General features: G+C 56.5%; 6 protein-coding genes across 6 annotated transcripts; 3 read left to right on the top strand and 3 right to left on the bottom strand.

Moving 5' to 3' along the window:
- The first annotated feature begins 5 nt into the window (after positions 1–5).
- Positions 6–1,101, top strand: BO82DRAFT_359357 (SDR family oxidoreductase). The gene is made up of 2 exons (XM_025636556.1): positions 6–496; positions 603–1,101. The coding sequence occupies exons 1-2, from the start codon at positions 28–30 to the stop codon at positions 995–997; spliced, it is 864 nt and encodes a 287-aa protein (XP_025486436.1). The 5' UTR covers positions 6–27; the 3' UTR covers positions 998–1,101.
- Positions 1,102–1,119: 18 nt separating this feature from the next.
- On the bottom strand, positions 1,120–6,506 carry BO82DRAFT_387487 (Serinc-domain-containing protein; the record flags this gene model as incomplete). Its single annotated transcript, XM_025638315.1, has 7 exons — positions 6,321–6,506; positions 6,192–6,271; positions 5,545–6,133; positions 4,838–5,482; positions 4,206–4,302; positions 4,038–4,124; positions 1,120–3,941 (listed from the first exon to the last, which is right to left on the bottom strand). The coding sequence occupies exons 1-7, from the start codon at positions 6,369–6,371 to the stop codon at positions 1,120–1,122; spliced, it is 4,371 nt and encodes a 1,456-aa protein (XP_025486435.1). The 5' UTR covers positions 6,372–6,506.
- A 247-nt stretch (positions 6,507–6,753) lies between these two features.
- Positions 6,754–9,541, top strand: BO82DRAFT_359353 (putative MFS transporter). The gene is made up of 8 exons (XM_025636555.1): positions 6,754–7,281; positions 7,338–7,409; positions 7,469–7,601; positions 7,664–7,768; positions 7,825–8,458; positions 8,512–8,527; positions 8,576–8,693; positions 8,758–9,541. The coding sequence occupies exons 1-8, from the start codon at positions 7,201–7,203 to the stop codon at positions 9,243–9,245; spliced, it is 1,647 nt and encodes a 548-aa protein (XP_025486434.1). The 5' UTR covers positions 6,754–7,200; the 3' UTR covers positions 9,246–9,541.
- Positions 9,542–9,759: 218 nt separating this feature from the next.
- Positions 9,760–11,736, bottom strand: BO82DRAFT_322374 (cytochrome P450; the record flags this gene model as incomplete). Its single annotated transcript, XM_025632766.1, has 5 exons — positions 10,919–11,736; positions 10,471–10,819; positions 10,284–10,394; positions 10,002–10,168; positions 9,760–9,916 (listed from the first exon to the last, which is right to left on the bottom strand). Coding segments are annotated over exons 1-5 (1,581 nt in total), but the record flags the coding sequence as incomplete, so codon positions are not given.
- Positions 11,737–12,618: 882 nt separating this feature from the next.
- BO82DRAFT_215026 (putative GATA transcription factor (AreB)) lies at positions 12,619–13,869 on the bottom strand. Its single transcript, XM_025630732.1, has 2 exons — positions 13,524–13,869; positions 12,619–13,434 (listed from the first exon to the last, which is right to left on the bottom strand). The coding sequence occupies exons 1-2, from the start codon at positions 13,752–13,754 to the stop codon at positions 12,715–12,717; spliced, it is 951 nt and encodes a 316-aa protein (XP_025486432.1). The 5' UTR covers positions 13,755–13,869; the 3' UTR covers positions 12,619–12,714.
- A 2,544-nt stretch (positions 13,870–16,413) lies between these two features.
- On the top strand, positions 16,414–23,928 carry BO82DRAFT_322366 (uncharacterized protein). Its single transcript, XM_025632765.1, has 4 exons — positions 16,414–18,149; positions 18,205–19,050; positions 20,181–20,973; positions 21,031–23,928. The coding sequence occupies exons 1-4, from the start codon at positions 16,656–16,658 to the stop codon at positions 23,808–23,810; spliced, it is 5,913 nt and encodes a 1,970-aa protein (XP_025486431.1). The 5' UTR covers positions 16,414–16,655; the 3' UTR covers positions 23,811–23,928.
- Positions 23,929–24,016: the final 88 nt, after the last annotated feature.

Genomic DNA, 24,016 nt, shown 5'->3' with positions numbered 1-24,016 from the left:
CCCAAGATCCCCCTAAAACCCCCCAAAATGCCAACCTACCTAATAACCGGCGCATCCAGCGGCCTCGGCGCGGCCCTCGCCCACTCCGCCCTACGCGCAGGACACACCGTGCTCGCAACAGCCCGCAATCCCGCCCAAGCCTCCATCGCCAACCCTACGCTCACAGCCCACCCCAACTTAACCTGGCTCCCCTTGGACATCACCTCCCCGGACACCACGTCCACCCTCGTCACCGCCCTCGCCGCACACGCCCCCGTCGACGTCCTCATCAACAACGCCGGCTACTCCCTGCTAGGCAGCATCGAGGACATGACACTCTCGGAAGTGCACGCGCAATTCGACACGAACGTGTTCGGGGCGATCCGCGTGCTGCAGGCGGTGCTGCCGGGCATGCGGGAACGACGATCCGGCACCGTCGTCAATATCTCGAGCAGTGCCGGCGTGGATGGGTTGCCGACGTGTGCGGTTTATGCGGGCAGTAAATTCGCGATGGAAGGTGAGTAGAGTATCCCTTTCCCCTTTCCCCTTTCCCCTTTCCCCTTTCCCCTCGGGGATGGGGGCTTGAGAGGTCTCAGTTGGGCTTGGGCTAATGCGTGGGGCAGGCATGTCCGAGAGCCTGGCCAAGGAACTCGCCCCCTTTGGGATCCGCGTGCTGCTGGTCGAGCCCGGCACGCTGCGGACCGGGTTCTGGGCGGCGTTTGTGGAGCCTGCCGCGGGCTTGAATCCGGAGTATGCGGGGACGCCGGTGGAGACGATCCTCACCAAGTTTAGGGGGAATCGGACGGGAGAAGCAACGGGGGGGTCCGATCCGGGCAAGGCGGCGCAGCGGATTGTCGAGGTGGTGGATGGGACGGGGTTGGGCCGGGGCAAAGATGGGCTGTTGCGCGTGCCGTTGGGCGAGGACTGTTATCGACGGTTTCAGGCCAAGGTGGAGACCTTACAGCAGAATCTGGAGCAGATGCGGGAGATTGCGCATTCGATTGGGTTTGAGGAGTAGAGGTTGGTGGTGGATGTGTGGATATGTGCGATAGAAAGTTGTTTTGAGTGACCAACGTATATACATGGTGGATCCTGAGCGGTATACCGATGTCAATCCGAAGGCATGGACCTCTGTCCAAGTCAATCCTCCTCCTCCATTTCCTCATCAAAGTACTCCCGCCAAATATCCAACCGATCTCGCCCCTCAAACTCCCCCGCCCCCCATTCATCCCATTCATCCCACTCCCCCAAACTCATCAGATGTCGCATCGTAGGCCGCCCATGCGGACAGTTCCACGGCTTGTCGATTGTGCCCATGTTGCGCACCACCCGCTGCATCTGCCTCGTCGTCAGGTTCTTCCCAATCATGATGCTCGACCGACACGCCCGCATGGCGAACATCTTCCGCACCTTGGTCGGGCGGGGCACTTCCTCCCTCCCGCTCGTCGCGGGCATCTCTGACAGCAGCACGATCAGCTCCTCCAGGTCGCGCTCCCCGAAGACCACCTCCTTGCTCAGCGGCAGCGACACCAGCCGGCAGCGGCGGCCGATCGGCTCGTCCCCGCTGTCGTCCACCTCCACCACGAACCCGTTCTTCTCCAGCGCCGCCTGGTTCTCGATCACCACCTCCTCCTCGACCGCCGTCAGGTCCAGTTGCTTGGACCGCACCAGCCGCTGGTTCTGCACCACCGTCTCCGCCTGCAGCCGCTCGAAATTGTACTTCTCATCCGAGGCGTGCTGGTCGATGATGAACAGCTCGTCCTTGTGGGCGCCGGCGCCGGGTCGAGTCGCCAGAATGAACCCCAGGTTGAACTGTCCGATGATCCGCATCCGCGCGAAATCGTCCTTGCTGACCGTCAGCGACAGTCGCTCTTCCGCGGTTGCCTGGGTTCCCGCCACCTCGGCTGGGTTCTGTGTAGTGTCGGCTTCCGCGCGACGAAGGCAGGTCTGGAGTTGGCTGAGTCGGGTTTGGATCTTGCGTAGGGAGCCGTCGACGGTGGTCACGAGCTGGACCGTGGAGTCGCGGTGAGCGGCGCCCTTGTTCATTTTGATAGCGCGCTTTTCGCTGTTGTGCGGGAGGGCGGCCCTGTCCTCCGCCTGTTGAATCAACCGCTGCACTTCGGCCTCTTCGTGTTGCTTCTTCTCTTCCTCGGTCATATGTTCTTGCGCGGGTTGTGTGAGAGTTTCGTTCTCATCGGTTGCCTCATCTGCAGCGGCGTCAGGGTGTTCACTTTCATGGTCGGAGTGCGCAGAAGCTTCAGAGCCGGTCTCTTCCATCTGCTCTGCATCATCTTCCTCCATCTCGTCTACCTCAGCATCTTCTTCCACCTCATCTTGCTCTTCGACTTCGTCGGAGTACTCATCCTCAATCTCATCATCCCCCTCAATCTCGTCCTGCGCCAGCTGAGACCCCGGGGCGGCGAAGTCGCGCATATGTTTGCCAAAAATACTCGGCCGGGACGGCGTGTGTATCCGCCTCTTCCTGGTAGAGGCGCTTGACCCAGTGGAATCACTGAATCTCTTCTTCGGGACACCACTTCCTATCACAGTGGTGACGGTCCGGTTACCAATGGTGATCGTGGCGATCTCGGCCGGCATGCGCCTGGGCCGCATGCGATCGAAGGCATTCTGCACGATACTCGGCGTTTCTTCCGGGATCTCCGAGTCTTGCGTCGAGGGAATTGGAGGACTTAACGGAGCGGCGGCCTGGGCGTCCTGTGTTGAGCCGCCAGGCACTTCGTCCTGCGAATGAGCCATCTCGCCAGAAACTGGTGGCGTGCCGCTCTGCCGCACAAAGAGCTCGTTGTCTTCTTCTGCCTCTTCCTCCAACAAGTCAGGCTGAGGTTCTGGTTCCGCAGACACAGCTTCTTGTGTTTCGTTCGAGGCATCGTCAGCGGGCTCTTCAGCACGGGTTCCTCCAGCCCCAAGTCCACTCAAGAAGCTCTTCATCCGATCCTGGGCATTGGCGTGCGCTGCTCCCTGTAGCTTGACTTGTGGCTTGTTCCCATCATCCTCCTCCTCCATCTCATCCTCCTCCCCACCCTTCTCAGCATCACCCGCGCCCGCCCGACCAGAGCCCAGACTCTGCAACCGCGACTGCCGCCCCGCGGCCACCACCTGCGCCTGCGGCACCGTCTGCTCGGCCCTCTCAAACAACTCCACCAGCGCCCTCTTCAACTCTTCAATCAACAGACCCGCATCATGCAGCAAGATCGTCCGCTTATCCGGCGACACATTAACATCATACGCCGCTGTATCCATTCCCAAATCGGCAAACACAAACGGCGACTGCGCGACATTAAACGAGCGATAGACCTCATTAAACGCCTTCGCGATCTGCGGCAGCGCACAGGGCCGTGAATTCACAAAGAACATCTGGCGATCGGGCGTCTGGCGCCCCTCCCCGACGACGGGCCGGGAGACATGGCCGCGCACCGTGATGCCGCCCGCGAACTCCAGCTGCAGCTCCAGCGGAATCAACGCCGCCAGCGTCTTCGCCCCGTACACGTTCGCCAGGTTGGCCTTGGTCGTGGCATTCCCATTCGTGCTGAACACCACCACATTCCGCCCACCTCCACCACTCTTGGTGGTCGTGGTATTGCGCACGCTGAATCGCACCCCCGTGCTGATGCACGCGTACGCATGCAGCAGGCTCACGACCTTCCCGTACTCGCGCTTGAGGTTCTTCTCCAGCTCGCGCCGCCGCACCGGCAGGCCCCGGAAGATATTTGCGACCGCCGCGGTCGTGCCCTTCTGTCCCGCCACGAGCTGCGTTCTGTGGAGCCGGCCGGACGGCTCGAAGTCCAGCCGCGTCGCCTTGGGGGCCTGGTGCGCCTGGGCCGTCACGACGTGGAAGGTGGACAGCGCGCACAGCGAGGAGAGCGCCTCGCCGCGGAAGCCGAAGGTGTGCAGCGTGTTCAGGTCGGTAAAGGTCGATAGTTTGGAGGTGTGGTGTTTGAGCGCTGCGCCAGCGTCAGCTTTAGCAATTCCATCCAGTTCCATATCATATCGCAGTATCGTAATGCAAGTCAACAGGGTTGGGTTGGGGGAAGGCCCACCCAGACTCTCATAGTTCTCCGGCGCGATCCCGCCGCCGTTATCTTGGACTTCGATGAGATCGAGCCCGTGGTTTTTGAAGCGCACCTCTTTGCCAGAAATCACTTGGTCAGTACCTTGCTGCAGCGTCTAACGTGTCTAAGTCCACGGAATTACAGGAGGGGCCGCACCGATGGAGGTGGCGCCGGCATCGAGGCTGTTTTCGACCAGCTCCTTCGCGACGGAGCAGAGGTCGGTGATGACTTGGCCGGATTGGATTTGGTGGACCTATATTTTTGGTGGTGGGTAGTGGTTAGAGAACTGGTGAGATTGTTAGGAACGGGGAAAGGGGAAACGCACTGAGCGGGCCTCGATGGCCTTGATGGTCGCCATGTTCATGCCATGACTGTACTGTTTTGGATTCTGGGGACAGCACAGTGCTCTCCACGCGGTGGTTGCGCGTCCGGCGGTCACGGTCACCCACTTTACGCGGCCCCGATAACTAATCAGCCCGCGGCTCCCCCGCTATCTATACTGCATGCAGTACACTGTCTGCATCAACTACGCGGACCTACGTATTAAGGCAAATTTACTGAGCAAGATAAGATACGACCCACTGGTGAAATCATGCATACTCGTGCCAGAAATATATACAACAAGCTCAGAACGAACGAAACGACAAAATCGCTAAGCAACGCTCAACGCCAAAGAATACGCGGCTATACTACATTACACCCCCCTGAATACATCCCTAATAGGTATCGAAGCGGTCGGGCAGAACCACCGGGGCAATCAAAGTCCACAGGTAGATCGCGTAACACACCCAGGCGCTGATGATCTTCACCCAGCTGGCCCAGTAGGTCCGGCCCACAGGCGCAAAGTCGTCGGCCGCCTCGGGGTCCAGGTTCTGCGTGAGCAGCGTGGCCACCCAGGTGGTCGCCAGGAAGAAGATGATGTGGAACAGGGAGTAGTTGTACTGCGTCGAGCCCTTCTCGTCGTCCTTGGTGTCGTACTCATCGGACTCGTCGTCGCTCTCGTCGAGGGCGCTGGCGGGCAGGCTGCCGCTGGCCACCGCCGCACGGAGCACCTCGGCCCGCATCTCCCGCCGGCTGCTGGGCTGCTGGGTCACGAGGCCATGCTCGTTGTCATCAGACTGCAGCTGCGAATAGCTATGCCCGCCCTTGGACCCCAGCGCGATCCCCTGAGTGGCCGCCCGCGTTGTGGTGTATGCGATCGTGGCCATCGTGACGATCGCGCCCAGCACAATGCTAGCGGTGCGGGTGCCCCGCGCCCGAATCAACGGGTTGCAGTGCCGGTCATCCGGTTCCATGGACACAGCTGACATGGTCAGATACGTGCAGTAGACCGTCACCATCGCGGCCTGGGCCAGTCCCGCGCGGGGGTTGGACTCCTGCACAATGGGCTGCACCGAGATGATCGAGATGATCAGGAAGATGACGAGGTTGATCTGGAGTGCGACGTCAGCAAGAGGAACAAGACCATAAGGTGAGCACAGTGCAAGTCGCTTACCGTAATCGCAGCCTGGTTCATGGAGCATCCGCTGTGGGCGAAGAAGACATACATCAGGATCGTCATGACGAGCGATGCCAGGTACATGCCCACGGTCGAGCCAATGAGCAGACCGCGCCAAGTCCGGGAGTTCTGGTCCTCGATCTTCTGCAGGCAGATTTCGGCCCAAGAGTGGGCCAGGTCCACAAGGAGGATCAGCCCGAGGAGCAGGAAAAGCATGGCGCAGAAGAAGGCGATGTAGTGGCCATAGACGAAGAAAAACGATTCCGGGATGAAGAATGACGTGACCACGAGAGCGAGCCACAGGATGATCTTCGGACCCCAGAACCCATTCTGCAGGACGGCACGGCCATCCTTGGAGGATCTCACCCCGAGCAGGGCGAGGGCGAGGATCAAATGAAACAGGCCAAGACCGAAGTTGATGCGATGCACCGCTACCCAGCCGTGACATTCCTTGCCATCACACCGGATTTCCATGTAGTCCAAGGTCATATGCTGAAGTTTCTTGAGCGCCCATGGCGTGAGCATGATCCAGGATACGATTGAGTTGAAGAGGAGGATGAAAGCGTAGGCAATTCTCGTCGCCATGCTGCGCGGTGTCAGTCTTCGATTCGCGTTCTACGATAAGCATACGCCATAGGTCTCACCTGTTCTGAAACTTGCCACATGCGCTACATACTGCAGAACAGGTCGCGGCGCCGCAGCAGGAAGTCGCAAGGGTGATGAGCTGTGTCGCGATTAGTGGGGAGACGGGCGATGAGGATGGGATTACGTACCGTGCTGGCACTCGGAATTGCCAGCAAAGGCAGAGACAGAAGGGCACCCATGATGGACCTTCAATGCCTCTATGTCTGTCTGCTCGAGGACTGATTTGATATCAATAGCGCTACACAGTAGCAGTACTGCAAGTGGTGAACAAGAAGTGTAAGTAGTTTGTGGCAGGGACTGCAGACCAAGCAAGGCAGGCAGCAAGTAAGTTAATGTTAGCGGTTGGTTGTTGTCGCCGCCGCCTTCGTCATGTGAGACTCACCGCCGGCATCGGAGAAACTGCCTGCGAACGGTCAGGCCCCCTTTTTGGGGCTTATCGGCGATAAGCGACTGGCCCTGACAACAAGTCCGAACTGCCAGCGCCACTGCCAGTGCAGCGTAAGTGCGGAGTCGAGGCCGAGGACGGCGCGATCTTCCAATCCACCCGATTACGAGTCCCCCCCGAGGGGAAGGGAAAGATTCGAAACAAGACACTTGGAGCGAAGGAAAATCCTCCCCTCCCTTTGCTGTCGCTCATTACTTGCGTATCTTATCTTCTCTCTACGCGCTTCCACTCGTTGATCAGCTTTTCTTCTTTCCTTTTTTCAGTTGATTACACCGTCTACATTCGTTTACCTCGATTGGCGCTGTCATATACTCCTCGAGTCCTAGGTGACCTATCTGAGTACCACCAAACTACAACTAGTCCCGTCCGTCTCCTTGCGTTCGGCCTTCTGTGCGGTTATCGTGACGTGATAACGTTTCTCTCCTGCACCATCCGTGGAACACTCCGAGTCGAGGCTACAAATAGACAACTCGCTTTCTTGCGACCTCCTTCCCCACCTTTTCTTTGCATGTGAAGCCCGCTACCTGGCTTTCCTGGCGCAAACGGCACCCAAAGACTGCAAAATGGCGCCCTCATCGCATCAAACGAAGCGATTCATCTCCGTGATAGCAGCAACTGTGGTTGCGCTCGCCTGTGGGACGAATGTAGGTATCCATCCACCATCGGATAAATCGTGCGCGCGAGTTCTAATCAGACCCAGTATGCATACTCCGCATGGGCGCCTCAGTTCGCGGAACAGATGAAAATCTCCGCAACGAAAAGCAACTTCATTGTAAGCAAGCTGCCTGCTGCTCTTCCAACTATGTCAATCGTGAGATTCACAAATTCCAGGGTGCTGCGGGAAATCTGGGCATGTATGCGTCAGGCATCCCCTTGGGACTGTTGACTGATGCTCGGGGCCCCCGTCTGACGACCTTCCTGGGAGCCATCAGCCTCGGCTTGGGCTATTATCCCATCTATCTGGGTAGGCGCTGGTGTTCCCTGTGGTGCAGAAGATCCCCTGCTAATTCCAGTCAATGAGCGCAGCACATGAGGGCGGGCCAGGCTCTCTCAGCACCATTTTCTTGGCTTTCTTCAGTTTCTTGACCGGCTTCGGCAGTGCCTCCGCATTCTCAGCATCTATCAAGACTTGTGAGTTCATGTTGGCTGTGCCGTGTCGGCCATGTGCTAAGACACCACGATTGCAGCGGCGTCGAATTTCCCCGATCACCGTGGAACGGCGACTGCGTTTCCGTTGGCGGCCTTCGGCTTAAGCGCCTTCTTCTGGTCGACGATATCGAGCGTTCTCTTCAAGGATGACACTGGTCGCTTTCTCCTCCTGTTGGCGCTGGGGACTTGTATTCTGAACCTGATCTCGATCCCGTTTCTTCGAATCCTCCCACCCGTAGACGCGTACATATCTCTCGGCCGAGACCGATCGCCCGGAGTGGAATCACGTCGGCTGCGCAAAGCGAGGTCCAACGAGCTGCGACCCGGCCATGACAATTCTGATGAAGCAGGTACGCAAAAATATACTGTCTCGGACTCCCAGCCCCCGGTCCATACCAGGTCGCAATCGAACGCGTCGAACCCTACTGCCCTCAGCCACAACCCCGATGTTAACGAGACCTCTTCCCTGGTACCCAAAGTCCCATTCAGAACGTCCCACGAATCCCTGCCTGAGCATGAAGGGGAGGAGCTTGAAGAGGATGCCATGTCTGATGTTGCCCCCGACTCACCTCATCCAGACGTCAGGGGCTTGGCGATGCTTTCGAGGGTCGAGTTCTGGCAGCTCTTCCTGACTATGGCGCTGCTGTCTGGCATTGGCCTGATGACAATCAAGTTAGTACCATGATGACCCCGTTGACTGTGCATGAAGACTAACCGCATACCAGTAACATCGGAAACAGCGTAAGACCTTCCTTTTCGTCCGGTACGGTGGGATGCTAACCTGCGCAGGCCAAGGCACTTTGGAAATACTACGATGACAGCGCAAGCTCGAAGTTCATCCAGCAGCGACAGGTCATGCATGTCTCGATCTTGTCTTTTGGCAACTTCACCGGTCGTCTCTTGAGTGGTAAGTGCTGACACCCCACGCCCTGCCTTGGCTCATCCGCTCAACGCCTTTGTGTAACCTGCAGGGATCGGCTCCGATCTTCTGGTCAAGAAGTTGAACATGTCCCGCTTCTGGTGCCTGTTCATGTCCGCTCTCGTTTTCACCATCACCCAGCTCGCTGGGTCGTCGATCTCGAACCCCCACCAACTGGCCATCGTGTCGGGCTTCACGGGCATCGCCTACGGGTTCCTCTTCGGCGTGTTCCCCTCCCTGGTCGCGCACAACTTTGGCATCAACGGCCTCTCGCAGAACTGGGGCGTCATGACCATGGCCCCCGTGCTCAGCGGCAACGTGTTCAACCTGCTCTACGGGCACACCTACGACCATCACTCCGTGGTTGGCCCGGACGGCGACCGGGAATGCCCGGATGGGCTGGCCTGCTACCAGGCTGCTTACTACACTACGTTCTTCTCCGGCCTGGCCGGACTGGTGGTGTGTCTGTGGACGATCCTGCGCGAGAAGCGCATCCACGGCGCGATGCGGAAGAAGCTCGAGCATGATCGACTGGCTTAGTGATGCGTTTGCGGTATCACAAGTACCACCCACCGTGTCAGCTAGCCTTGGGACGAGGCTAATCACCCAGCCCAAAGGTTCCCCTTCATGAGCGGTCATTTCTTCACTTTTCGCGTATATAATACCCAAGGGGCATTTCTATACGAGAAGTCCATAGTATAGTATGGTTATTGAGAAGGTTCGTTGAACCGTTATGATGTGGTGTTGACTATAGATTTGTTCAATCTAGACTAGATCTCTTTCGAATGATTTGCGTTATAGACTACTAAACCTATCCCATGACCTTGCAAGTATCTGTGGACCAACTAAACCAAATCAAAACACAACATCTCATTCCCCTCCCCATCAACCGACAGAAAACAACCCACCAGACTCACCCTCAAGCACTCCAACACATCCCCATCACCATACTTACTGACCAGAAAGCTACAGCCAAACCCAACCCAGCTCAACAAACTAGCTACCTTACCCTTAACTCCCTCCCCCTTGGGACACAAAATCAATTGACCACCCCCAAAACCCTAACCTGCACATTATTCGCCCCCGGCGCCGTCTGCCCGATAAAATTATCGCGGGTCATCTCCACGTTCGCCGCGGTGGTGTCGTGGAGCGCGAGGTCGTAGCGCCGGAACAGCGTGGCCAGGACGAGGTGCGTCCAGGCGGAGTTCATGCTGCACACACCACACCCCATCGCATTCTGCATGTTAGTGCTACACGATAACGGGACTGGAAGGGGGAAGGGAGGGAAAAACGGACTTCTGCCCCAAACACCCCAACGTGCCCTTGGACGCGGGCACCAGGTACCGCTGGAGCCGCAGCGCGTCGTCCGGCGCGAGCAGCCACCGCTCCGGGCGGAAGGAAGTCGGGTCCGGGAAGATGGTCGGGTCGCGGAGGATGAAGTAGGTGGACATGCTTACTGGTGTCTTGTTTTCCCACAGTTCTTAGCATGGGGAGGGGTGGGTGTTTCTCATTTTGTGGGGCTGGGTTTCTGAAGGGAAGGGGGAATTATGAGATTGAGGGGAAGGGGGGGGGGCGTACACCAGCCGGGATCTCCCAGTGCTGATAGCGCAGCGTCTCGTGCGGGGCGATGCGCGGCAGGCGCGTCGTGACGATGGAGGAGAGGCGGAGTCCTTCTTTTATGGTTGCGCTCTGGAAACTTTTGTGTTAGTTTTGTTGTTGCAGGGAGGGTGGATGAGACCTGGCGGAAGGAAGGGGAGGGGGTTACAAGGAAGGGAAGTTGTTCCAGGGTTTCCAGTGCAGGTATGCAGCGCATGTCTGGGATGTTGGCGAGGAGCTCGGCTTTGAGTCGTTGGTGAACTTCTGGGTTGTGCAGGATGTGGAACATGGTGATGGCCAGGGCTTGGGAGGGGGCGTCCGTGCCGGCCATCATGAGGAAGATGGCGTCGTCTTCGAGACGGGGCGAGTCCTTTTCGCTGGGGGGCACGGAGGGGTCGGCGAGGATGCTCAGGTAGATTGGTGGGGTTGGGTCTCGGGGGGTGGTGGTGGTGGTGGTGGTGGTGGTGTCGGTTTTTGAGGGGGATGTTTGGTGTTGGTGGATTGCGTGGCGCACGAAGCTTCTCACGTCCTGGCGTTTGGACCTCTTGGTTAATGACCGGTGCTCTTGCTCCGCTCCGAAAAGACTCACCTGCTCCATGCCCAGGATATACGCAAACGGCGGACAGAACCGCTGCGCCATGGCGGGCCAGCGCCGCGCCAACACGACCAAGAACGGCAGATGGCGGTTCACGCGACAGAACTCGAACATCCAGTTGATGCGCAGCTTCCAGGTGGTGGACAGCTCCGGCTGCTCGAGGTAGTGGAACCCCTGCTGGCGGCCGAAGCAGTACTGCGAGAGCGTGTCCGAGGTGAAGCACTGGAACGCCGTGTGCAGCTCCAGACACCCCTGCGTGTCGACCAGCGAGGCGAAGTGCTGCTCCAGCAGCGCGATGTTGGCGCGGATCGCCGGCTCGAGCCGCCGGATCGCGTTCTTCTTGAAGAACTGGCCCAGCACCCGGCGGCGGTCGCGGTGCAGCGCATGGTCCTCGGTGGAAAAAATGGACTGCGGAAAGGCGATGAAGCTGAAGCCGGCCTCCTTGTTGCGGTGCGTGCCCGGGCCCGAGTACAGCGTCGCGTAGTAGTCTGGGTCCCGGATGTGCAGCTCGTCCGGCTTGATGCGGATGATCGGCCCGTATTGGTCGTGCAGGCGATTGATCTGCCAGGTGAAGATGCCGCCCTTGATGAGTTGATAGTACATTTCGTAGAGCCCGGTGGCTGCTGCGAGACGCGGGCCGGGGAAGCGTGCCAATGGGCTGAGAGAGAGCCGGTAGAAGATGAGCGCGGCGGCGTAGACGAGTCCGACGAGGGAGAGGTCGAGCAGGATTGTTCCTATCATGCCGAGTCCCATGTTGTTCAGGTCGCTGTCCCCTATTTGATAATCAGGAAGTAAAAAGGAGAGACAAGGACAAGCCATGGGGATATAGGGTTCGGGGGACAGACATGACCCTTATATCACATTCAAGAAAAGACACCATCGGTACATTTCATTGACACACAGAACCCACGGAAGGCCTCTGCAGCCGAAGCACAATCCTGTTTCTTGATCGTCGCATTCCATACGATATCGTCCTGGTTAGATGAGGATATCGAGGCCAAGACTGCATGATATCAGCGTGTATACCTCTGGACGGTAGAAGGTATGACGAAAACGGGTCTTTACTGATTGGTAGGGATACGAGCCATATGCTTCTCGGACCGTGCAACGGACGTAGATGATCAGGCTCGTACAGTATAAGATGCGTGACCATTGAACCGGAGGTGAGAATGACCGGAGCTGCTGGTGCCCGTCCAGTGTGCAAACAGAGAGTGTACGTCCTGGCGGCAGAAAAGTATCTTGATTACTAGTGTCGAGGAAGGACTGTATACGCGGAGACACTCCAACTAGACTGTCTCAATAGTAAACAGTCGTATGATTAACATGTCATAAGGTCGAATGGGAAAAGCACATTGGGATTGCAGGGAATATAAGATAAACATCGAAGTACTGAACATCGAGAGAGATTGCCCGGGTCATTTTACAGGGTCAATCCATTCTCCTTTTTTTGTATCGTGGCAAACGTTTCTCTTGCTTGTCCGGTTTTGGGGTTTGCCTTGCAGATTCCATACCGCGTGCAATGTGCTGATGATTGCCGACCAACCGATCTTTCCCCGTCCCATATCGGAATTAAGAATAAAGCAGAAAGAGAGAGACTGTGTGTGGGGTGTGGTAGAAAGAGAATAAATATAAAAGATTCGATCCAAGGAGAAGGGTACAATTAGTTAATCCGATATACAACCAGCCAATGACAAGACTCGTAAAGGGTATCAAAAAGACCAAGGAAGATCAGATCAGAGATCTCAGCAACGCGCGAATACGCGTTGGGATCGACAACGCGGACGCTTCCGTCCAACATACTGAGCCTTCCTTCCTGGGTTAGACGCTCTTGGGCGATTTAGTCGGAGACTCAGCTGGTTGCTCGACCACGTCTGACAATCGCATTCTCTTGGCTAGCGGTTCACCCGGACTGTCGCTGTTCGTGATGTGGTTGGGAGTGATTTTGTCAGCGAGCTGCCGCTCAAGGTCGGCAACCCGCTGTTTAAGATCGTCCTCGCGTCGCTGGGCCTCTTCCAGAGACCGTCGCAGCCGGACTTCCGAGTCGCGAACGATCATTTCGGACCGGCGAGCCGTCGCATCGCTTCGCTCAAGCTCCGCGACGCGACCGCGGAAGAGTTCGTTGATGAACTCCAATTCGCTCACGCGCGTCTTCAGGGATGTGTTCGCCGCCAAGAGACCTTCATAAGTCTGGGGAGACTCGGGGTGACGGTCGCCCGCCGCGGAGGTCGAGGTCGGGGAAGGCTGGCGCAACTGCACCGAAGGCATTGAATTGGGCGGATTCATGCCATGGTCCCCAATGGTCACACTGTCAAACATGTGTTGCGGTGCAATGTTGGAGTTGTGCAGCGATTGGGGGTGTTGTTGTTGCACCTGAGGGAGACCAGGCGTTTCCGTGCGCGGCACCGGCGAGTTGGATCGGTCGGAGTGGCCAGGAGACGTCTTGCGCGACGCGCGACGATTGCCATGCGATCCCAGAGGCGGAGTCCCTGCTTCGGATCGGGAGGCAGAGAGGCCATTGGTATCGATAGTACCGCCCGACTGTGGAGAAAGATAGACATGAAGGGTTAGCAACCGGGTCCTGGGAAGAGACGTGACGGATAAGAAAAATTTTCGAGTCGAGGACTCACCTTGCGCTTGGTACCCTGACCGGCGGTCTTGACGCGGTTGCGACTTTTGATCACATCGGTCTTGAGGCTTATCGGACGAGGCCTCCCATGTAGTTTCAAGAATAGACCACAGGCGTTGCAGAGCACGGAGCCGAGTTCGTCACGGCGCCAGAGGGGGGTAGTGGAGGTGCCGCAATTCTGGCACACGGGCTGTAATTGAGGACGTTTTTGATCAGCCAATGTGGTCGCCATGGTCTTTTCAGCAGCAAACGGGGCGGTAGAGGAAGGCAGAGGATGGGGAAGATGAGGAGACGGCGCTGATAGTGGATGGAGTGAGGAAGAGCGCTGGGTTGATAAGATCGGGAGAGATTTGATGGGTTGGAGCGATAAGGCATTGGTGGTGCGGCGCCAAGACCCCAGCGGCTGCTGATAACACCAAAGATTGGGTGCGAAAAAGAAACGAGGGGATTCCGGCTCAAAAGGTCAAAAGGGGAAAAAATTCCTCAGCACTACTCGAGTAGTAGTGCGTAGATAAGGACTTCCCTCCCCCCCCTCGTCGCGATAAGCCCCCAGACTCCGTCTTTCCATCTTATTACTTACAGGGTTATTGCCTTGTCCACCAGTGGTGGCCGCTGGGGATGATGTCGCGTAGGTCATATTGGCCATTCCGTGATTGGCATTGCTACTCGACGCTCTAAACACGTAAGATTCGTCAGTAAAGACCGTGCTTACCACGCGATCAAGTCGATGGCTTCCACCCGTAGTTATCAAACAGCCACCAAGGACTTGTCCCACAACCCGATATCTTCATAAACTCTACCTGGCGAGGAAAGGCTGCAAGAATACATACCGCAGATTGGAGGTGGGCGCCGATGCGACCGATGCCAGAGCCGACAGCCCAGGCAAAGAGGGACCGAGCGAGCTTGGGAACGCGCTACCGTTACTGCTGCTACTGCCGGGACTATGGGTAAATTTGTCCAGCGAGCTGAGTTCCGGAATGGCTCCCGAGTACTGCGAGGATGCGGATGAGGCTCCAGTCACAGTATCTGTTGTGGATTGACGCGAATCCAATTGACTCTCCCCGGAGGACGAGCCTGGATTGTAAGCGGGTTCGTGGGACTGGGGATTGGACGGCGACGGAGGTCGGAGGGCTGGGTCGATGGGCGACGCCCGGAACAGGAGTGAAGCCACCGTGGAGGATGTCGTTGAGGATTGGCTATAAATCCGGCCTCGATTGACCGAATTGAGAATCAATATAGCCGTTTCGCGTCGAGGACTCCAAGGGTTGTTGTATGGAGGAGGGAAGGTTCGCGCTGCTCGGGAAGAGGACCAGCCACGGAAAAAAAGGGAGGATCGATCTGGAATGTCTTCCTGCGATTTCCCACGAGCCAAATGCAAGCGTTCAAGGAACGATTTGAGAATCTATCCTTCCCGCGTGTTCTGGGTTGTATCGCAACCCAGTTGGAATGGCAAAGGACAAGGCAGATAGAACGGATAAGGAGCGAAAGATCTCAGCGAGGCTGTCCGTGAGACTGAACGATGAGACTCGACCCGAAGAACAAGTGAAATGAATGACGGGGCAGAGAATAAGACGTTGAAGAGACCATCAATTGGATTGCCTGAGAGGCTTGCAAAGTGGTCATCCGGGGAAAACGCGAAGACGAATGGATGAGGAGGAGTAGTCGTGAAGGTGAGATTGGAGGAAGCGTGACGGGGTGGTCGGGGGTGGAACGAGATTGATTGATTAACTTATCGCGCGCAGGCTGGGCCGGAGAGGCTACTATTAGGGATAGGGAACTTATCGATTGTTCCATGCCCTTTTACGGCGGCGGCTGGGGCTGGACCCATGAGTTATTACGGACCAGTTTCTTATGTCTGCTCGTTGTTTTTCTTTTCTTGCTTTGGCTGGTAGGTGATGCCGTCATCGAAGTGAAGTTAACTATATACTTAAATATACATGTCCCGTACTAAATGAGAGAAGTACACAGTACACTCACTACCTGTCGAACAATTAATTTGTTCTCATCCGACATTGTTTTCCCCATGTCTTTCTTATCTACAGTACACACGATAATCGATTAACCAAGTTACTCGGTACTAGACCCGGAATGAGTCCTGGCAATGTTGTTGCCGTGCCCCTGCATGCCCCTTTGATGTCCATTTGGTTCCATCTGGTCCTTTGGTCCTTTGGTCCTTGGGTCGGAAAGGAAGCTTTTAGGGGTTATGTACCGAGTACCCTAAGATCGATCGCTTCTTGGAATTGGGGCTCGAGTGAAACCGGTTTGCCGCACGGGGTCGAACAACTAATCGGCCACGATGACCAACCGTTTGCTCGCCGAGACAGCCATCGATCAATGGATCAATGGAGCTGTGGCTATTACGGAGTACGTATTTGTATAGAGTAACTTAAGTTAACTATATTTCTGCTGAGTAAGAGTGACAGAGTCCAAGACTGGTTCTGTCCCGACTTTACCTAGTACAGCAGTAATTGAGAGTCTCTGCTTCACCACATGGATCGCACATATATGGCTCGCAGCAATTGTAATTTCATGATTGCCCAGGACTTCTAGGCCCTCGTCTCTTCTGCTCATCAATTCAGGGGTTTTGTCGATGTTCATAAAGCTTAGGTGGAGCCCGCGCTTTCGGAGGAGCTGCCGTGGCGGTGTCGTATCGTATCGTCAGACATGTGGCGGCACAGGACCCTGAGCGGCCCAAGATCCAATTAAAAGACAGCGCTGAAGCACCGGAGATGGTATCGATACAGTTCTGCCAGATAAAACAGGTAAGGCCAGCCACAGCCGTAACATCGGAACAGCAGAAGATGACAGCGTGAAGGTCCAGTGCAGTGCAGTCCCTCGCCCGCTCTCCTCCACCTAGCCTGTCCAGTCCTACTCTACTCAACTAACTTAACCTCCACCTTCTACCCTCCACCCATTTCCACCCGCCGAGTTTCATTTGCGTTTCTGTTGCTGTCGGTCGCCAGTGATGCCTTGAGTCTTCTTTCTGCTACACTCATCGTATCAATTTCTCCCCTTTCTCTTCGTTCATTTTATGCCCCATTCCTCAATTCCGTCCCTTCGTGCTCCCTTTCATATGAACTGAATGTTGGTTGCCTCCCGGCCCTTGCAGTCCTAACCCAGTCGCTCTGCCACCATGCCCAAGAATCGACCCGCAACTTCGGGGTATGCCCGCTTGGCGCAGGAAGAAGAAGACCGAGCCCACGATCCATACGAATACTCAGACGATGATGACCTACAACACGACTCCCACACCATCTCCCAATCCGCACCACGATATGCACCGATCTCCGCACGAACCGGCCTGGCCTCGCCCCCCGAACCGCGACGGAGGCTGAGTGGACAGTATCACCGACGGGGACGGAGGAACTCCGGGGTGGACATCAAAGCCATCAATGCGCGCCTTGAGCGCTGGGCCGAAGAATTCGCTTCGAAATTCAAAATCAATCGAGTCAAAGGAAAGACACTCGAGGAGGAGAAGCTAGAGATCTATCACTCAGTCTTCCAGGCGCCTGATGGGGTCCGACCTGTCACCGCGGAGGTTCTCGAGTCAGACGAGGTCGAAGGTGCTGCGCGGAGAGCTCGCGAAGAGTTCGAAGAGGTGGTGGAGAGTGTCCGGATCGCCATCGAGATGGGGGTCCACCCCCGAATGATCTCCCAGGGCAGTTCGGGTAGTTATTTCGCGCGGAACAGCGAAGGTAAGGTGGTGGGAGTCTTCAAGCCCAAGGATGAAGAACCGTATGCATCTCGCAACCCGAAATGGACCAAATGGATTCACCGCAACCTGTTCCCATGCTTCTTCGGCCGAGCTTGTCTCATTCCCAACCTGTCCTATGTCTCCGAAGCGGCAGCATATGTTCTCGACTCTCGACTGCAAACCAATCTCGTTCCTTATACCGATATTGTCTGGCTGTCCTCGAAGTCCTTCTTCTACGACTTTTGGGATCGCAGAAAAGCTTGGATGGGTAAGAAGTCCCTCCCGCCCAAGGCCGGTAGTTTCCAGGTTTTCCTCAAAGGCTACAAGGATGCAAATCTCTTTCTGCGCGACCATCCTTGGCCCGATCAAGCCAATACTGGATTTAGAGCAGAAGATGCTCCCAAGCGAAAGAAGCGTCCATGGAATGAAGCATGTCGCCCTTCTGGAATACACTCGGACGATGAAGACGAAGAAGCGTACCACGACGGTCAGACGCAAACCCCATCACCGCGTGAGGAAAGCAGAGAGCGGCGGTTTTACTGGACGGAAAGCCTGAAGCAGTCGTTCAGGGAAGAGCTGGAGAAGCTCGTGATTCTGGACTACATCATGCGCAACACGGACCGAGGTCTAGACAATTGGATGATTAAGATCGATTGGAAGACTGAGGAAGTCTCCATTGTCGCTGATCCGCCGAAACCCAACGGCGCGCAGCAGCAGCGGCAAGAAAATGACGACGATGACCTGCCCCCTGCGCGCCCGGTAGCAGTCAATTCTGACGGAGCGACAACTGCGCCTCACCCCTACCGGAGACACGAGTCCATGCTTGCCGTGAGTCGCACAGGGACTCCCTTGAACGCAACCGAACCTTATGCAACCATCCAAATTGGTGCCATCGATAACAGTCTTTCGTGGCCATGGAAACATCCCGATGCGGTAAGTTGAATGACGAAACGTTGAAATCTGCATGGCTCGTGCTAATATCTCTCAGTGGCGGAGTTTTCCATTCGGCTGGTTGTTTCTGCCCGTATCTTTAATCGGTCAACCCTTTTCGCAGAAGACTCGTGACCATTTCCTACCGCTTCTAACCTCCACTGCCTGGTGGAGCGGCACACAGATGGCTTTGCGCCGTGTGTTCTCGCAGGATGATGATTTCAAGGAGAGCATGTTTGCGAGACAGATTGCAGTCATGAAAGGCCAGGCATGGAATGTGGTGGAGACACTGAAGCATTCCGACCATGGCCCACTTGAATTGACGAGAAGAACGCGCGTCTGTGTCTGGGATGATCTTGTGGATGTGCCGGTTGCTATCCCCCTCCGCGGCCCCTCCACGGAGGCTCAGAGACGCAAAGTGAAGAGCTACGAAAATTACGACAAACATAGCACGTATGATCCCGATAACGAGGAAATGGATATTGGTGCCTCGATGTCCTTGGGTACAGGTCCCGAGGTCGATTTACTCGGACTCGGTTCCCCTCCGAACGAATTGCCAAACCCCAACCGGTTTGAACTGTCCAGAGGCCGCGGCTCCGCGTCCGGCCGTGGCCGGGCACTTTCGGGTAGCCCAGTCACTATGGACGACAGGTATGGCCGCGACAGTATTGACGAGCTTTCTCATGGTAGGGACTTGGAACGCAGTTGGGCCACGCTCCCTCCTCGGCCAAGCCACCGACACCAGAAACACAGCTCCGTCTCCAGTAATCGCGGCCAAGCGCACCTGCTCTGGAGCAGCGACGATCTCGAAGGAGATCTCGGATATGCAGCCGCGGAGGGGATGGAAGGCAACCAACGTAAAGTGATTGTCGAGCGGCTCGAGGCCGTCAAAAGTAAGAATCCCGTGTTTACCTGGTGCTAAACACGGATCCTTACACGTCCTCTCCTCATCGCTTTTTCTCTTCTTCGTCTCCCCATTTAGCGTGTATTATGATAATCTGGCATGAGGAGTTTCTTTTCGATTTGCAAGGTATGGCTTTTGTTGGAAAACTTCATCTGATGGGTTAGTGTCATAGACAATGGAAGTTGATCTTCACGTGGGATATTGTGGGAGACCTAATCTTTATCCAGACTTACGCACGGTACATAATATTTGCTTTGAGTACATATAGTTATAAATAGCTGCAAGACAAAAGGAATCAAGAATAGAATTAATACTTTTTGCCTTGTTTTCAAGATCGACGAGTGGGCGTATTCACAATGAAAGAAAGACTTGAGGATCTGGAGTCGGATAATGAGATGAATGGCAAACGGAGGATGAGGGATTGGGAGTCCAAGGCGCAGAGACTGGATCCGAGAAGAGGACGAAAGCAGCAGATCGAAGGCTGCGCGTGTGGAGGAATCTTTCTCCTCGGATCATGTTTTTGTGAACACCGGCCATCAAAAGCCATAGTAGACAGACGGTCCGTACAGTACATGACTCGTGACTCGCCCGCAATCTTATCTATCGCTAACTTCTTGGCATCGTCTCCCCGTCGTCACCATCGAGCGTCCAACCCTCCAAATCTCCACCTCTCACATCTCTACCACGCTGTCTTACTCCTCTTCTCTTCTACCTGTGGGCTTTAGGTCTTAGCGGCTTAATGCGACAGTAATAGATTGACGCTGTAACCCTGCCTCACTTGTCCCTCGTTTCGCCGCCACGGACGGACTCCCACCCTCCGGAGTGTATGCTCAGCCTGACCACTAGCGACAAACCATCCTTACTCGAGAACTGCTGCCTATCTTGATCACTGGTCTATCCTGGACGATTTATGCCTTCACTACTTCCTCTCCGACCGTTTCCCTGTCTGCGATCTTGAATCCGTCTCCCCAGGATCTTCCTCCAGCCCGCGCGCGTTTCTCGCTCTCGCCGCCTGCAGCTGAAGGAGACTCCATCTGACAATCATGGCTTCCTCCGACGCCGCCATGTTGTTGAACCCACGGGCGCACAAAAAACAACTACAGAAAAAGAATGGTAAAGCCTCCCCGGAGCCCGAGGTCGAGCCCGCATCATCATCATCCTCCTCTCACCAGGACCCCTCCTCCTCCTCCTCCTCCTCCTCCTCCTCCTCCCCCGACGTCGCTGATTCCCCGCATGACGAAGGATCTCTGTCTTCGCTCACCTTTTCGACGTTGCATGGCCCCTCCTCCCCATCCCCTAACAGTAACACCCTTGGACCAGACACGGAAGACTCATCGTTTCCAGGATCCTCGACGAACCAACCGGACTCTTCCTCCACACCCGCCTCGCAGCGCAGTCCTGCCTCGTCCGTGGCGCCGGCGGGTACCGCCTCGGCCGCACATCTGCTCCTCAACAGCCCGCGCCGGCGCCAGCAGAGAGGTGGCGCCTCGAGAACGAACTCCCTCCCGAACTCGAATATGACATCACGATCCGGGACGCGAACCCCTTCGCTGGCGGGGGATGCGGTGAGCGCTCCGTCGCAGGGAAATCAGGCTGCGCCTACGATCGATGTGGAGTTTGCGAGTGCGAGCTCGGACTTTGAAGGCGACGATCGCACGAGCATCAAACGCAGCTCTGAGCACCTCGACGATGACGGCCCCGATGCGCGTCACGGGAGTCTCATCGAGAATATGTATGGGGTGGAGAGACGTGCGAGCCAGCCGATCAAGAGGGTGAAGGTAGAGAGGGATCAAGAAATGAAGGCGGGACAAAATACAAACTTCTCCGGGACTGGAAACTCAGATCTCGGTGGATGGATGAAGGAAGGGCGGGATCAGGCGGACTCGTCCTCGTCCACCACGAATGTCGTGGACTTGACTACAGGTATGGGTCTGAAACTCAAGTTGGAGCCCTGTGTCACCGGCTAACTCTCTGCGGTAGATGTCTCAGCTGCAGCCACCGACGACGATGAGATACAGGTCACTGGGTCTAATGATCTCAGCCTACAGAGGGTATGCTACGGAAAGATTGAGGGGGCGACGGTGCAAGCGCAGTTGGTCCCGAAGCCTTCGACCCATTCTCTTTTCGGAGACTCAACGCACGACTGGCCGTCAATGAAACTCGGGGTGCATCGACAAACGCGCGAGAACAACCGTATTGAAGTTTCTGATCCAAATGGGAAGATCTTCGGCGTGATCAATGCCAGAACAGCAGCCGTTATCGCCCCGTTACTGGATTCGCCTGCTGTGAAGGTGGACCTGACTGCGCGGCTGGATTTTCGACGGAGGAAGGAGGGTGAATGGCCATGGGTACCCTGTTCCGAGACTTACCGGGCGTCTATCAATCTCTACGGCCTCAGGAAAGATGCTACGCTGGTCGGCAAGCACCTCGGTCAGCATAATGTGTGGCTTACGTCCCCAGTTGCGGTGGAACAGGGTGTGCCGACACTCAATCCACACGCTGAGATGCGGAGGGCTCAGGCTGCGTTTTTGCCGTCCGTGGCCGCCAGGGGTCGCGTAGGGGTCAACTATGAGGTGCGAACCGCTGAAGAAGTCAACGACGCAGTGATGAAAATGTTCGACCAGCTCCAGAGCAACGACAACTTGCCTGAAATGGAGCCTCCATCTGGGCTGCGCACACCTTTGCTTCGCCATCAGAAGCAGGCACTCTGGTTCATGACTGAAAAGGAAAAGCCGCGCAGATTCGGTCCCAACGAAGCAGACAACAATTCGCTGTGGCGAAGGGATTACCGGTCTGGCGGCAGGAGGAAATACCGCGAGATCATCAGTGGCACGGTGCTCGACGAGGAGCCCCCGCAAAGCTTGGGTGGACTGTTGGCAGATATGATGGGTCTTGGCAAGACGTTGAGTATTCTCTCGCTGGTTGTGACTTCGTTGGAAGGGTCTAGCGAATGGGTGAAGCAAGTTCCAGACCCCGCGTTGGTCAAAAGCCTCCCTGGCATCCGCAACACTAAGACTACGCTGCTGGTGGCGCCCCTCAGCGCGGTCAACAACTGGGTGGCGCAGATCAAAGAGCATCTTGAAGAGGACGCAGTCTCATACTACGTCTTCCATGGCTCGTCTCGGACCAACGATGTCGAAGAGCTGTCCAAGTATGATCTCGTCATCACGACGTACAGCATCGTTCTCAGTGAATTATCGGGGAGAGGAGCGAAACGGGGGGTGAGTCCGTTGACCAAGATGAACATGTTCCGTATTGTTCTGGACGAAGCCCATACCATTCGCGAACAGAGCGCAGCCCAGACTCAGGCCATCCTCAGGCTGAATTCGCAGCGTCGCTGGTCCGTGACCGGCACACCCATCCAAAACCGCCTGGAGGATCTGCTCTCCGTGACGAAGTTCCTCGGGCTTTACCCATACGACGACCGGGGTCGCTTTGGCATGCACATCCTGAGTCGCTTCAAGACCGGCGATGCGACCGTGCTAGCCAGTTTGCGCGTGCTTGTGGATTCGTTCACTCTGCGTCGAGTCAAGGACAAGATCGATCTACCCCCGCGACAGGATATGATCGTCATGCTGAACTTTACCGAAAAGGAACGCCAGCTCCACGAGTTCTTCCGGCGGGAGTCGAACGTGATGATGCGGGTGATTGCCGGCGAAGAGAAATCGAAGATGAAAGGGCGAATGTACCACCACATCCTGAAGGCCATGATGATCCTGCGCCAAGTCAGCGCCCACGGCAAGGAGCTTTTGGACCCGGACGACCGCAAGCGGATCAAGGGACTGAGCGTGCAGGATGCGATTGACCTGGAAGAAGGAGCGGGCGGCGACAGCAGCGGCGCAACCGACAAGAAGTCCTACGAGATGTTCACGCTCATGCAGGAGTCCTCGGCCGACACCTGTGCCACGTGCGGCAAGCGGCTCGAGGAACCCGGCGTTGACAACGGGGCGGTCGACCGCCAAGCGGCCGTGGCCATTGTGCTTCCCTGCTTCGACGTGCTCTGCCCGGACTGCTTCTCCGGGTGGACCCATGCGTTCGAACAAGCGCAGATGAGCCACTCCCCGAACCTCCGGTGCCAGGTCTGCGACGGCTGGATCCCGGCCTCGTACTCCATCATCACCGTGGGCGGGCTCCAGGACTACCTGGTGGACCAGGCGCGGGCGAAACAGAGCCGCAAGCACGTGAAGCAGCTGGGCGAGTATGAAGGACCGCACACCAAGACCAACGCGCTGGTCGCGCAGCTGCTCGCCACGGCGGACGAGAGCCAGAGTCAGGGGGAGCAGCGGCCGTACAAGAGCGTGGTGTTCTCGGCGTGGACGTCGCACCTGGACCTGATCGAGATCGCGCTGCGCGACAACGGGCTGACGGGGTTCACGCGCCTGGACGGGACGATGACGCTGGCGGCGCGCAACAAGGCGCTCGAGGAGTTCCAGCACAACGACGCGATCACCGTGCTGCTGGCGACGATCGGGGCCGGCGGCGTGGGGCTGAATCTGACGTCTGCGTCCAAGGTCTACATCATGGAGCCGCAGTACAACCCGGCGGCGGTGGCGCAGGCCGTTGACCGCGTGCACCGCATCGGCCAGACGCGGCCGGTGACGACGGTGCAGTTCATCATGGCGGACAGCATCGAGGAGAAGATCTTTGAGCTGGCTAAGAAGAAGCAGCAGTTGGCGGATCTGAGCATGAACCGGGGCAAGTTGGACAAGCGGGAGGTGCAGGAGCAGCGGATGCGCGAATACCGGAGTTTATTCAAGTGATTTTCTTTTTGTTGGTTTCTTTTTGTTTCCTGCTGTTTTCTCGTTCTATACCCGGTGGGTTGGATTGGATGGTTCAAGGAAGGGGTTTCATTTACTGGCGTTTTTTTTTTTTTTTTTTCACGGGGGTAATTCATTCTGGCTGCGCATCACGGAGGACGGATTTACAGCACCATATACACAGACAGACACAGAAAGAGAGACGAGGC

The sequence above is a fragment of the Aspergillus uvarum genome, assembly GCF_003184745.1.
Source record: "Aspergillus uvarum CBS 121591 unplaced genomic scaffold BO82scaffold_91, whole genome shotgun sequence".
In the NCBI taxonomy this organism is placed as follows: Eukaryota; Fungi; Ascomycota; class Eurotiomycetes; order Eurotiales; family Aspergillaceae; genus Aspergillus; species Aspergillus uvarum.
Note: the sequence above shows the minus strand (reverse complement) of the source record. Positions and strands in the feature narration are given on the sequence as shown.